Source organism: Dermacentor variabilis, chromosome 2 (genome assembly GCF_050947875.1).
Source record: "Dermacentor variabilis isolate Ectoservices chromosome 2, ASM5094787v1, whole genome shotgun sequence".
Lineage (NCBI taxonomy): Eukaryota > Metazoa > Arthropoda > Arachnida > Ixodida > Ixodidae > Dermacentor > Dermacentor variabilis.
The window spans coordinates 162,749,621-162,761,287 of record NC_134569.1 but is presented as its reverse complement, the minus strand read 5'-3'; the positions used below and the strand labels follow the sequence as shown (position 1 = coordinate 162,761,287).

General features: G+C 42.9%; 1 protein-coding gene across 1 annotated transcript; it reads left to right on the top strand.

The window, feature by feature from the left end:
* The first annotated feature begins 1,664 nt into the window (after positions 1-1,664).
* Positions 1,665-5,717, top strand: LOC142572904 (uncharacterized). Its single transcript, XM_075682347.1, has 4 exons — positions 1,665-1,789; positions 2,325-2,381; positions 3,042-3,181; positions 5,370-5,717. The coding sequence occupies exons 2-4, from the start codon at positions 2,330-2,332 to the stop codon at positions 5,691-5,693; spliced, it is 516 nt and encodes a 171-aa protein (XP_075538462.1). The 5' UTR covers positions 1,665-1,789; positions 2,325-2,329; the 3' UTR covers positions 5,694-5,717.
* Positions 5,718-11,667: the final 5,950 nt, after the last annotated feature.

Genomic DNA, 11,667 nt, shown 5'->3' with positions numbered 1-11,667 from the left:
CACTCTTCACTCGCAGTTTCCATATAAAGGTAAGGGCGCCGGGGGGGTGGGGGGCGAGGAGGTGTTGGGCGAAGGTGATGTTAGAAATCAAGGAAACGCTGCTAGTGTAGGCACGACAGCGGTTTGGGCAAACGGGATAAACTTAAGTTAGAGGGACAGTACAGTACGTTTCTGCTATTTCTGAAAAAATAAACACCATTCAAATTTGTCCTGCGGGCAACTTACGCAGTGCGTGCTGATGCGGAGCCGCATTAAAGCACACCGCAGGGCCAAGAAGACACTACGGAAGTGGTCACATATAAAATCAACACTTCTGTGGCGGCCGGGGTAGCTTTGCTGCTATGGCATCGCTCGACGCTGCGAACCTGATCCCGCATCGGCAGCGGCAAAATAATAATAAAAAGGGATCGTGCATTTAGATTTAGGTGCGCGTTAGAGAACGCGGTCTCAAAAACAATCCAGTCCACCAATATGGTGTGCCTTAAAGTCCGATTGTCGTTTGGCGCGTACATCCCCATAAAACATTTACCTTGATATTTCTGCCACGATGCGATGTGCCATTGAGGCAATGAATATCATCAAACCCATCAGAGGTTATCAATTATGGCACACAAAGATGCTTGAAGCGAACACCTCCCCCTGTGTGTTCGGTTTACTACACAGAAAAATAGTAGTAGTGCACGCAAGGTAAACTTTAGCGTCAGCTCACCACTCTCGTGTTGGACTAATCATTGAATAAATTAAACATTCGCCGTCAACACCACCGCTAATTATCGTCAAATAAAGCGAACAAATCAGAAAGCTTCGCTTTCATCGATTCCCATGGTGTGTGGGATCTGCATAATTTTTAGCCTATGTACGTAAATCAATTATTGCCATTAAATCATAATGTATTAGATTAAAATGCTTCGAATATTCGGGTTAAAGTAGTCAATCGACGGGCAGCTCCGCTCACTAGGTGGCCATTGTCTATTGGGTAAAACATGGGGCTGTTGTTCTGAAGGAACCAAGTTCTGACCCAACTACCGATCCAAATTAGGGTACTTTGTGTTTGACTCTGGGTGTCTGACACTCTTCAGTAAACGTCTTTGACGTTAACGCGGGTCGCTGGGTGTGTGTGTCATTCGCTAGTGACAAAACGAATAACGTAGCCGGTGCTCAGCTGAAACAAAAGCGCGCTATTCTTATATTCTGACAATCTGGTCTGAATATATATTCACTAGCGTGAACTGCGAGGAAGCGCCGCTTCATGGTGCAGTGTGTTCAGCGTCATAAATGCGCCACACGTGACGTGTTCCGGCTACGGAAATAAGGTATTGCGCTACTTTGCATCATCACTGAGTGTTAAAGTGGACATTCATCGTTAGATGAATTCTGCCCCAGTACTTCGAGAGCAACACTAATATAAATATTCGGTTAGTTTGCCTTGCTGCCAACAAAGAGGCGATAACGTATTGTACAATCCAGCTTGAACTGCAGCGGTGGTTTGTTCAGAAACGCCGAGAGAGGCTGCGCGGGAATGACGTATTATCAGAATGACCTGTGTCATGCCTGCTCCTGGAGTGAACAATAAACCTGATGCCCCGGTTTCAGATTGCTGCGTATGTGCGATTGTATGTGAGCTCTTCAGCTATCATTGCTGCTGTTGGATTTCGTCAAATGTATCGATAAAACGAAGAAGAAAAGTGGCCATCGACATTGAAGAGTATAAAAGCTGCATGGCTCACATATCTTCCGCACAGTAGAGCTCTATAGATCCTTGGTCGTTTTCCTTGGGCACCTCGAGTGGGTAAGTGGACTTGCACATTTCGAGCTCCAGACTCCGTCACAATGTAGGAAGCACGATTCATGGTAAATATAGCTACCAAATACGGTCAACCTGAAAGGCGATAAGTTTTTAATTTCAAGGGGAAAGAAAATGCTAAGTGGCATAAAGGCTGGAAGTGCTGTTGTCTTTTCAAAGGAAACGTACTTTCTTAATATTACGTCTTGTGCTGGATGGAGCGTGACTGAACTTAGAACTAATCCCAGTAACAAACAAAAAGCCTCACTAGAAAACCGCGATAAAATAAATGTACGCTGAATAGCTGAACCGTTCCTTTTTACGGCAGTGTTAACGTTAAGTTAGTGCGTTGGTTTCGTTAAGCCGCGCTATTATACAAATAAATATACTATGTTAATACTACATCCTAATGGTAAATTTATTGTAGTTAAGGAGCCTGTCTCAAGGAGGTTTCTTTTGGAAGCAGTCATAGCAATTGTACCCACATAACGCTTACGCTTACCCTGTAAGAAAAATTTGCTTTCTTTTACATTTCTCGCAGTCACCATGAAGCAGACAATCGCGGCCATTTGCCTCGTGGGCCTCATCGCCTGTACGGGTGCGTACAACATTTCTTCTACGGATCAACAACAATAAACTATATATATCTTCAAAGCGGTATAAAGTATGAATATTCATTCATGAAGAATAGTGGAATGCATTTACGCAACATATGTACAGGGGTGCATCAGTTGACATTTCTGTGTTGCCCTCCAAGCTTGAACGGCATAGAAAAATGAGTGCACTGTAATTTTTTTTTTTTTGCAGAAGGGCATTGCCAAAACGCCGACTTGTCTTGATAGTGTCGCCCTGGTGTACATTCCAACGCATTTCCATTTTCGCAAATCTTTTTTTCGTGATCAGCATCCTCTGTGCCTAGATAACCTATATACTACTGTATAAGTTTGAGACGTAGGCCACCAAGCACGAAATCCTAGGACTTTGCTAGGCTGCAGAAAATAATTTAGATCTTTTGCGCGTTACTAATCTAATACAATTACAATATTGCTAAAAATTGCACATATTTTTTGCAAGTCATCTCTTGCATTGCTTAACTGGTTATTGCCAACCACAAGTCGCATGTTGCCGGCTTTGTGCAGTTTATAGCTGCTTAAATTGCTCTGCAGTCTAACAATTTGAAAAATAGGAGCAATGAAGATACTACAGAGCCCAGAATGTGACCACATACATGACCCATGTGTGCCTCCGATTATTTCAGCTAATGCATACATGCTTCCTGAAGAAGATTCACGCCCTGAGGCATCGTTTAGCAGCGCCGCTCAAGAAGCAGTTTATTTGGGTGAGGTCCTTCTGGACGTGGCACAGACGCTAGCTGAGGACGAAGAACTTGGCGCGGAGGTGAGTCGCGAGAACGCAGGAAAGGTTGAAGTGGTACATTCGAAAATGTTCTCCATGCGTCAAAAACGACCATTAATATACTGGTTGTATTTACGTGAACGTGATATGATATAGCACAGTGGGATCGTTAGAACCATCATAAGCCTGACTCGGAGTAGTCTCTGAAACATTCGCTTTTGTGGTAAAAGCCTTCATCCTATAGCCAGGGAAAGCCCTGATCAACACGTTGCGCGCCTGTTCTTAAATGTAGTTTAATATCGGCATTCAGTCTTGCTAGTCTTCAGTTTAGCAATTTTTTTTGTGACAATCGCTCAGTTGTTTGATTTGTAGCATTATTTACTATGAATTTTGGGCCGCCTCAGAAGCCCCGAGCTTAGAGCTGAAACACATATTCGTGACGAAAAATAGCACGAAAACAGTGCTTTATTAAAGATTGAAACGTTTACTCGTGGTATACAGGATGTAACAACCATCGTGCACAAAAATGCAGAAATATGAGGATGCATGTAGCTGGACAGAACCAAGGTAATATTTGCCGTCACTTGGAGATATTCAGGTTATTCTTTTCGCATTGTGCCTAACAAAAATAATTCGCGTTAATAGGCTAATCAACTTCTCAAGTAATATATGTAGATGAAAAGTGTCAATACGAAAATTGAAGAGTAACATGAAAAACTCATGATACAGCTTTGTGAGGCTCAATACGTGCGAGATAAAAGAGTTTTACCGAGTGTGAAAGAAGCCCGCGAATACACGCAAAGTGCCTCTAGTGGCCAGCCGCGCGGCCATTTCACGCCTATTCGCGGACTGTAGATTGTTTACTTCTTGGTTGGCAATAAAAAAAAAATAGGCGCACAACCAATTTCCCGACAAACAAACAAATATAGTGCGCTACAATGCTGTTCGAATGAGTTTTATAGTGGAACGGCAGAACATTAAGACACTAATTTTGGTGCCTTTTAACGGGATAGCATTAATGACACCGCGTCATAGAAATTTCAGCGTCCAGCGTCGGGCATCGTTGAAGCAAAAAAAGATTTTCGAATGACGCATATACATTCTCTCCATGTGACGCGAGGAATTGACTCAACTAATGAAACTTCTCAATATAAAATACGTACAAAAATTGTAAGCTACGACTTACGACCAACAGACATGATATATCTCGGATTGTAATTTGAATATGCAAGAAAGCACAACTCTGTTAGGCGAAAACTCAAACAAACCCCTTTTCCGGCGTTTCTACATTGCACAGACCGGCAATGGCGTCCGCCATTTGCGCACGCCGGCGCGTACACATCTCGGAGTCTTGGGAGCGGCGCACCCGCTTCCTTGAAAAACTTCCAGGTGGCACTTGCCTCCACCGCATCGCGGGCCGTGCAAGAAGCTGCGTTTCTACCAGAAAGCCCGCCTTCATGCATAGGGTTCGCCGCGAGCGTTTCCCGGTAAACAGTACAGTTACACATGCTGAAGTTGCCGGGAAGCGTGAGGAGCAGTCAGGGAGCTGCGAATGCTATCACATGCCACTCCTAAAGCGAAGCTTAAGCGACTCCATTTTTTTATTCAGTCGCGGCATAGCAAGTGATATGGTAGCAACGTTCTCTTACATGAATGACTCACCAGAGTTTCTGTATTAAAGAGACGAGCCCCCTTTCCGTCACCTAGTGTTATTAAAATGCAGAGAGCATGTAGTATGTACTTTTGCGAGAAATCGTGGGATGAAGGTTCTTACGGAACAAACACAGGAAAACAAGCATAGGTTTGGAGCTCTTACATATTACGCGCGTTACCTTCTTCAAGCAGTGTCCTTTTCCGTGCAACTAATCTCTGAGTGCTGCATTTTTTTGCCAAGTAGAATTTTTACAGAGCGACCATTGTGCGTTCTTCCTCAGAGCTCACACTATGCGATCCAAGGAATTTGAGTGGTCAATAAAGCAGAGTGTTGAAGCAGTGTAGTATGTATGTCAAATACAGTGATATACAAAGTCTTCAACAATCCACTAAACGCTTTCTCGCACAGCAAAATACTAGCCATAATTTTTGTTTATGTGAAATTTTATATTGGTGTAAACACATATTTTTATTCTGTGTGTATACGGCTAATACGAATCCTGAAAAACATGAACTAAAGGTAGTCGCCATGATGTGGCTGTCGTGTTTGCATACCTACGTGGTTTCCTTTTTTCAGAGTGAGGAGTACTTCTTGCGCGCACTCTGGAGCAAAGCAAAGGAAGCTTTGAAGAACGCCACTGAGCAGGCGAAGGCGTCCATAAAAGGGGCATATAACGACGCCAAGGACAACATCAAGAAAGTCGCTAAGGAAGCCAAGGAGAAGATGAAAGAAAAGGCAGCTGAGATCATGGCGAAGTTGTTGAGCAAGGTTATGAATGGCTATGCTCTGCAAGAAGCTGATTTTAAGAACGTAAACATTCTCAAACTCTTTGTCGATATCATCAAGGGAGCAGCGCAGCGATTTCTGATGATCGGCAAAGCTCTGGAACACCTGAAATAATGACAATAAAAAAGTCGAGATACATATTCCATTGCAGGATCTTACTCCTAAACGTCACTTTCATATTTCACAGAGTTTCACAGGCACTTAAGTCTGCTAACGTGCACTAAGTGCGAAAGCATTCTGACTCGACAGCGCGATATCTTTTACTTGGTCATGTGCTCAAATTGGGCAAAGTCAATTTCGAAAGTGGATCAGGTCGGTTTTGCACGTGGGTGAACTCAACTGTTTAATTGGACAATGTCAAGTTTTAGACTGGGCCACCCAAATCGTTTTTCGGGGGGAGGGTCAAGTCACTTGTGGGAGTGGGCTTGGTCAGTTTTGAGCGCACGTCAACGCAATTTTCGAATTGGGCTGAGTCAATTTTCGGGGTAGGCCAAGCGATTTCGTTAGCAGGCCAGTTCGGTTTTTAACGTGGGTCAACTCAATTTTCGAATTGGGGAAAGTCAATTTTTTGGGTGTGGGCCACACAACTTTTCGGAGAGGGCCAGGACGGGTTTGAGCGTAGGTCAGCTCAATTTCTTAATTGGGCAAAATCAATTTTAGTGGTGGGCACCGAATTCTTGGGGGTAGGCAAATGCAGTTTTGGGAGTGATCCAGGTCGGTTTTCAGCGTTGGTCGAATATATTTTTGATTTGGGCAAAGTCAATTTTAGGTGTGATTTCCATGGCGTCCATCCGACGCTGTGGCAGTTCACCGCGACCCGCAACAGTGCGCGCCACAGCATGTCGAGCACCGGGAACGTGACAACATCACTTTGTCCGTGCGTTTGTTACCATATGATGTTGACGCTGGACGGTCGCCTGATTTTCTGCTTCATGGGGTACATAAGGCTTTCTCCTGAATATTTCTTATCATCAGCCTATTTTATGTCCAGTGCAGGACAAAGGCATCTCTCTGCGATTTGCAGTTACCCCTGTCCTGCGCCAACCGATTCTAACTAGCACCTGCGAATTGCCTAGTTTCATCGCCCCCACCTAGTCTTCTGCCGTCCTCTACTTCGCTTGCCTTCTCTTGGTACCCACTCTGCAACCCTAATGGTCCAACGGTTATCTAACCTGCGCGTTACATGACCTGCCTAGCACTAATTCTTTTCTTAATGTCAATTAGAATATCGACTATACCCGTGTGCTCTCTGAGCCAAACCGCCCTCTTTCTGTCTCTTTGCGTTACGCCTAGCAGTCTTCATTCAATCGCTCTTTGTGCGGTCCTTAACATGTTCTTAAGCTTCGTTGTGAGTCTCCAAGGCTCTCTCCTGCATGTTAGAAACGGCAGAATGCGTTGATTGTACACATTTCTTTTTAATGATAATGGTAAGCTTCCAACAAGGATCTCACAATGTCTGCCGAATTTTCTTCGTCTGCAAATTTTGTTCTCATGATCAAGGTCCCCTGTGAGTAATTGACCTAGGTTAACGTACTCCTTCACTGACTGTAGAGAGTGACTGGCGATCCTGAACTCGTGTTTTCTTGCCCGTCTATTCGTCATTATCTTTCTCTTCTGCATGTTAATCTTCAACCCCACTCTAATACACTCGCTGTTGAGGTTTTCAGTCATTTGTTGTAACTCGTGCCTAGTGTGGCATAACGGGACAATGTCATCGGCAAACTGACGGTTGCTGAGGTTCACCGCCGATTCTTACTCCTCAGCCATCGCAGTTTAATAGCTGGAATACTGGATTGTGTCTTCTTGTCAGACCCCTTTCTTTATAGGTATCTTCCTACTTGTGCAGAATGAACGTAGCTATGGAATATAAATATTTTCCAAGATATTTACGTGGGCGCTGCGTGCTCCTTGGTTACGCAATGCCTCTATGAATTCTCGTATATCTACTGAATCAAATTGATTTTCCTAGTCTATGAAAGCCTTGTAGAGAGGTTGATTGCACTCTGTGGATTTATCGATTATCTGATTGGGGATATGGATGTGATCCATTGTAGAGTATCCCTTCCGAAAACCTGCCTGTTCTCTTGGTTGACGAAAGTCCAATTTTGCCCGTATTCTATTAAAGATTATCGTGGTGAATATTTTATATAATACTGGGAGTAAGCTGATGGGCCTGTAATTTTTCAATTCTTTAACATCTCCTTTTTGGGAATTAGTATTATGTTTGCATTCTTCCGATTTTCTGGGGCCCTTGCAGTCGATTGACACTTCGTATAGAGAGCCTCCAGTATTCGAAGCATTATGTCTCCTCCATCTTTGATTAAATCGACTGTTATTCCATGTTCTCCTGCCGCTCTTTACAGTTTCATGCCTTGCAAGGCTCCTCTGACCTAGCTGCTAGTTATAGGAGGAGTTTCTGCATCCTGTTCATTACCGTTTCCAATTGAGGTATCCTGACTCCTCTGGCTACTGTACAGCTCAGTATAGAATTCTTCCACTGATTTTACTATATTTTCGAGATCGCTGATGATATTACCCTGCTTATCTTCCAGTGCCTAAATCTTGGTTTGTCCTATGCCAAGTTTCCTGCTCACTGTTTTCAGGCTACGGCCATTTTTAAGGCTACTTCAGTTTTTCTGACGTTATACTTTCAAATATCATTATTTTCGCCTTGTTGATCCGTTTTGACACTTCCGCAAATTCCATCTTTTATCTTGTGTTGGACACTTTCATTTTTGTCGTTTCTTTAGTAGGTCCTTAGTTACTTGGGAGAGCTTGCCTGCTGGTTGAGTTGGTGTCTTGCCTCCCACTTCAATTGCTGCCTCTGAAGCCAGTTTAGTTACGGATTCATTGATTACCTCTATGTCATCTTCATCTCTCTGTCCTGAGGCTGCATATTTGTATGCAAGTACCCGCCTTAATTTGTCTGCTTTTACCCTTACTGTTTCTAGGTTGACCTGTTTCTTCTTGAACAATTTTACTATTTCTTTCTTTATATTGAGGTGAATTCTAGCCCTCACTAAGCTTTGGTCACTACTCTTTACCCTACCTAACTTTTCTCTATTCTGCCCTATGCGAGGACAGGCAGAAACTATGCTATCAGTATCACGTTTGTTTCACCATTAGGGCTTTCCCAGGTTCACTTTTAATTCCAATGCTTCATGAAGGTGTTCACTATTTGCACCTTATACATTTCAGCAAATTCTACCAATATCTTTCCACGATTGTTCCTACCCATTGGACGAACAACACCGCACAGATGTTCAGCAGAAATCCGGAACGGGACATTCAAACGTCCCTAGGACATATGTAGTAAGCCTGTGGATATAGTCTTGGATGTCCATGGGATGGTCCCATGCACGTCAATTGACATTCGTGGAAATGTCCCATGAATGTCATAGTGGGATATTCGGACGTACAAAGTTGTTTATATTTGGATTATTCTTGCTGCATAGTCCCGAGTACCTCCTAAGGATATCTTAACAGAATGTAGGATGCTTCTGGGGCATTTCGTGTTACCAATCGTCTGAAAGACCTTTGTGGGACATTTGTTTGTGGATTTAGGATATCAGCAAGACGCCCATAATGATTATAAATTAACATAGTAGGAATTTTCGTCATAACGTGCCGTAGCTGAGCCGCAGGCCTGCTGCATATTACATGCCATTAACAAAGCTTGACCTTGTTTTGTGGTGGTTTCTGGGCAATGATGAAAAGGAACTGCATGGCTCTTGAACATCCATCCTAGCGGTCCAATAAGTCCTCAAACCATTTTTTTCATGAAAAAGTTAAAGTGCCAGGAGACAGGCCAGGAATACAGACCCCTGCGTCTCAAGGCATGCTAAAGATGGCTGCAATGCAGCTGAGCATTGCGCACATAATTCGCTGTTACGTTAAGATATTACATTACACTAAATGTAATAAAATTGCATCAAATCCAAACACATACATGCCAGCTGTACTGTTTGTACTAACAGGAACGAAGCTACAGAACTAAGTTCTGCAGGCTGCTCAATCATTTCACAATGTCATTAAAATACAGCATTCGTTTTAATAAAACAGTTGCAGGAAGATCACATGTTCAACTCTCAAATGCGCTCAGCAATTTTCAGTAAAGCGCATCGATGCAAAGAAAAAAAACAATAATTTCATCATACACGCTCTTCCATTAGGAGTTATTTATGACGCACCATGGGTAGCGAAAGTGCTCATGAATTAAACTGTTTACAAACGCACTTGGAGTAGCAAGGAAACTTGTGAATTCAGTGAAGGTTTGGGGGGAACTACGGAAGTTATCATGAGGCTTCCTGCGGACTCACGTTCGTGGTAGCAGGCACGTCAAAGCGAAATGTGCTGAATAGTTAAAATATGTTAGTCACTTTATGTAATGAGAGCGTTTCTGTAGGCCACATTTAGTAGTAACCCACGCTAACACGATTTATGCTAAATATGCCACAACTATATTAGGCATTCTTGAGAATACTTGAGACAAGTTCAGTGATCATATATAAACACAAAAAGATGCTGTATGATCATCCATTGATAAAGCAAATGCGCTCTGCATCCATAACAAATTTTGGTAAAGGTTACCACAGCAAACATTGACACTTTCGTACAGTGACCAGACCATTTGCATTCAGCTAATATTTTGCAGACGCACCACCATCAGTAAAAGAAGTTTAAAAGCGGTCGCAGGCACATAAACGCAATATATCCTGGAAAGTTCACAGGCGTCTCAGCCATGAAGGAAGTTACACCAGACTTTCTGCGGGCTGCTTCAAGGTCGTACACAATAAATGCGTTAAATATTTGATAGACACATTGAGCATTAATAAAATTACTAAAAGATCACTTAAGCAGTTGCAAACACGAACATTAGTGGAGAGTTCACAGATACAAAATGAGTTACAAGACTCTTGCTTCAGCACAAAACCAGACTGCTACCACAAGTACTAGAAGTTACACGATAATTGCTGTACTTGACTACTCACAGACAAAAATTCACTGTAAATGTTCACAAGCTCGAAGGCCTTCTAAGCAGTTTGATATTAGCCTCTGTCAATGGCTCAATCATGCCTTATTTTTTCCTTACAATGATTACTCGGTTAATGATTCTAACACTGCTTTTGTTGCTCTAGTGTACACTGTCGATTGCGTAGTTTTTTATGGTTTGTAATATAGTTTTACAATGCCTTTCCGTTTGCTGGCATAATGTCTAAGCCAACATGTCATTTTTTTGCTTATGTATTGCTTTTGTCTTGTCCTGAATCAGTGCCCGTGCCTTCTGCTGCTGCCCTGAGTCCGGGTTTAAGGCCCGTCAAGCTGCTGCGAGCAACTTTTTCGTTAAATCCCCCATAAATTGTATATTTGTGGAAATAAAGGCATATTGCATTGTATTGTATACTGTAAGCATAAGCTAAATGCGACCTTTCGTTACTACTGAAATATTACTGAAGCCGCCACAGGTACTAAATAATGAACTAAAAGCTTGCAGCATACTCGTTTGACCAGTCATAGGCACAAAAAGGCATTGTATGAGTTCACCCGTGCGGCCACATACATACACAAGTTCATTCTAAAAATTCACGGCTATCTACCAGCCTCAATGGAAGTTACCAGAGCCAGAGCGTGGCTGTTCTTCCATGGCAGCAAATACAAATACTTCTGAAATGATTAGAGATGTCTTTATAACTAAACATTTTACTAAGCGCTGCAGGATGGCTTCAGCGGTCTCAGACATTTGCACTGTAGTTTACATGAAGTAAGAAATTTAGTGGCGCATGTCTGTGGATTTGCTTCAAAATCAGAGACAAAAATTTTACCGGAATTTACAGGTACACCGGCCCATAAGAATGTTACCACTCGCTGGGTGCAGCCTTTCATCTATGGTTGCAGGTGCAGAATAGAAGAGATCACGGGTACGGTACACAATTTACTAGTCATCCTACTGGATCAGTTCCAGTGGTCGCAGACACGAAAATGCACTGCTAAGATAACAGGTACTGAGAAAGAACATTTCCATGGGCTTCTTTCTGTGCTGAACATCAACGTAGAATGATGTTCCACCCAATGTGGCGCCAGGCTGATG

Coding starts and splice junctions, on each gene's coding strand:
- LOC142572904 (XM_075682347.1), top strand. CDS start 2,330: ATGAAGCAGACAATCGCGGCCATTTGCCTCGTGGGCCTCATCGCCTGT. Junction 2,382..3,041: donor GGGCCTCATCGCCTGTACGG/GTGCGTACAACA, acceptor CGATTATTTCAG/CTAATGCATACATGCTTCCT. Junction 3,182..5,369: donor ACGAAGAACTTGGCGCGGAG/GTGAGTCGCGAG, acceptor TCCTTTTTTCAG/AGTGAGGAGTACTTCTTGCG.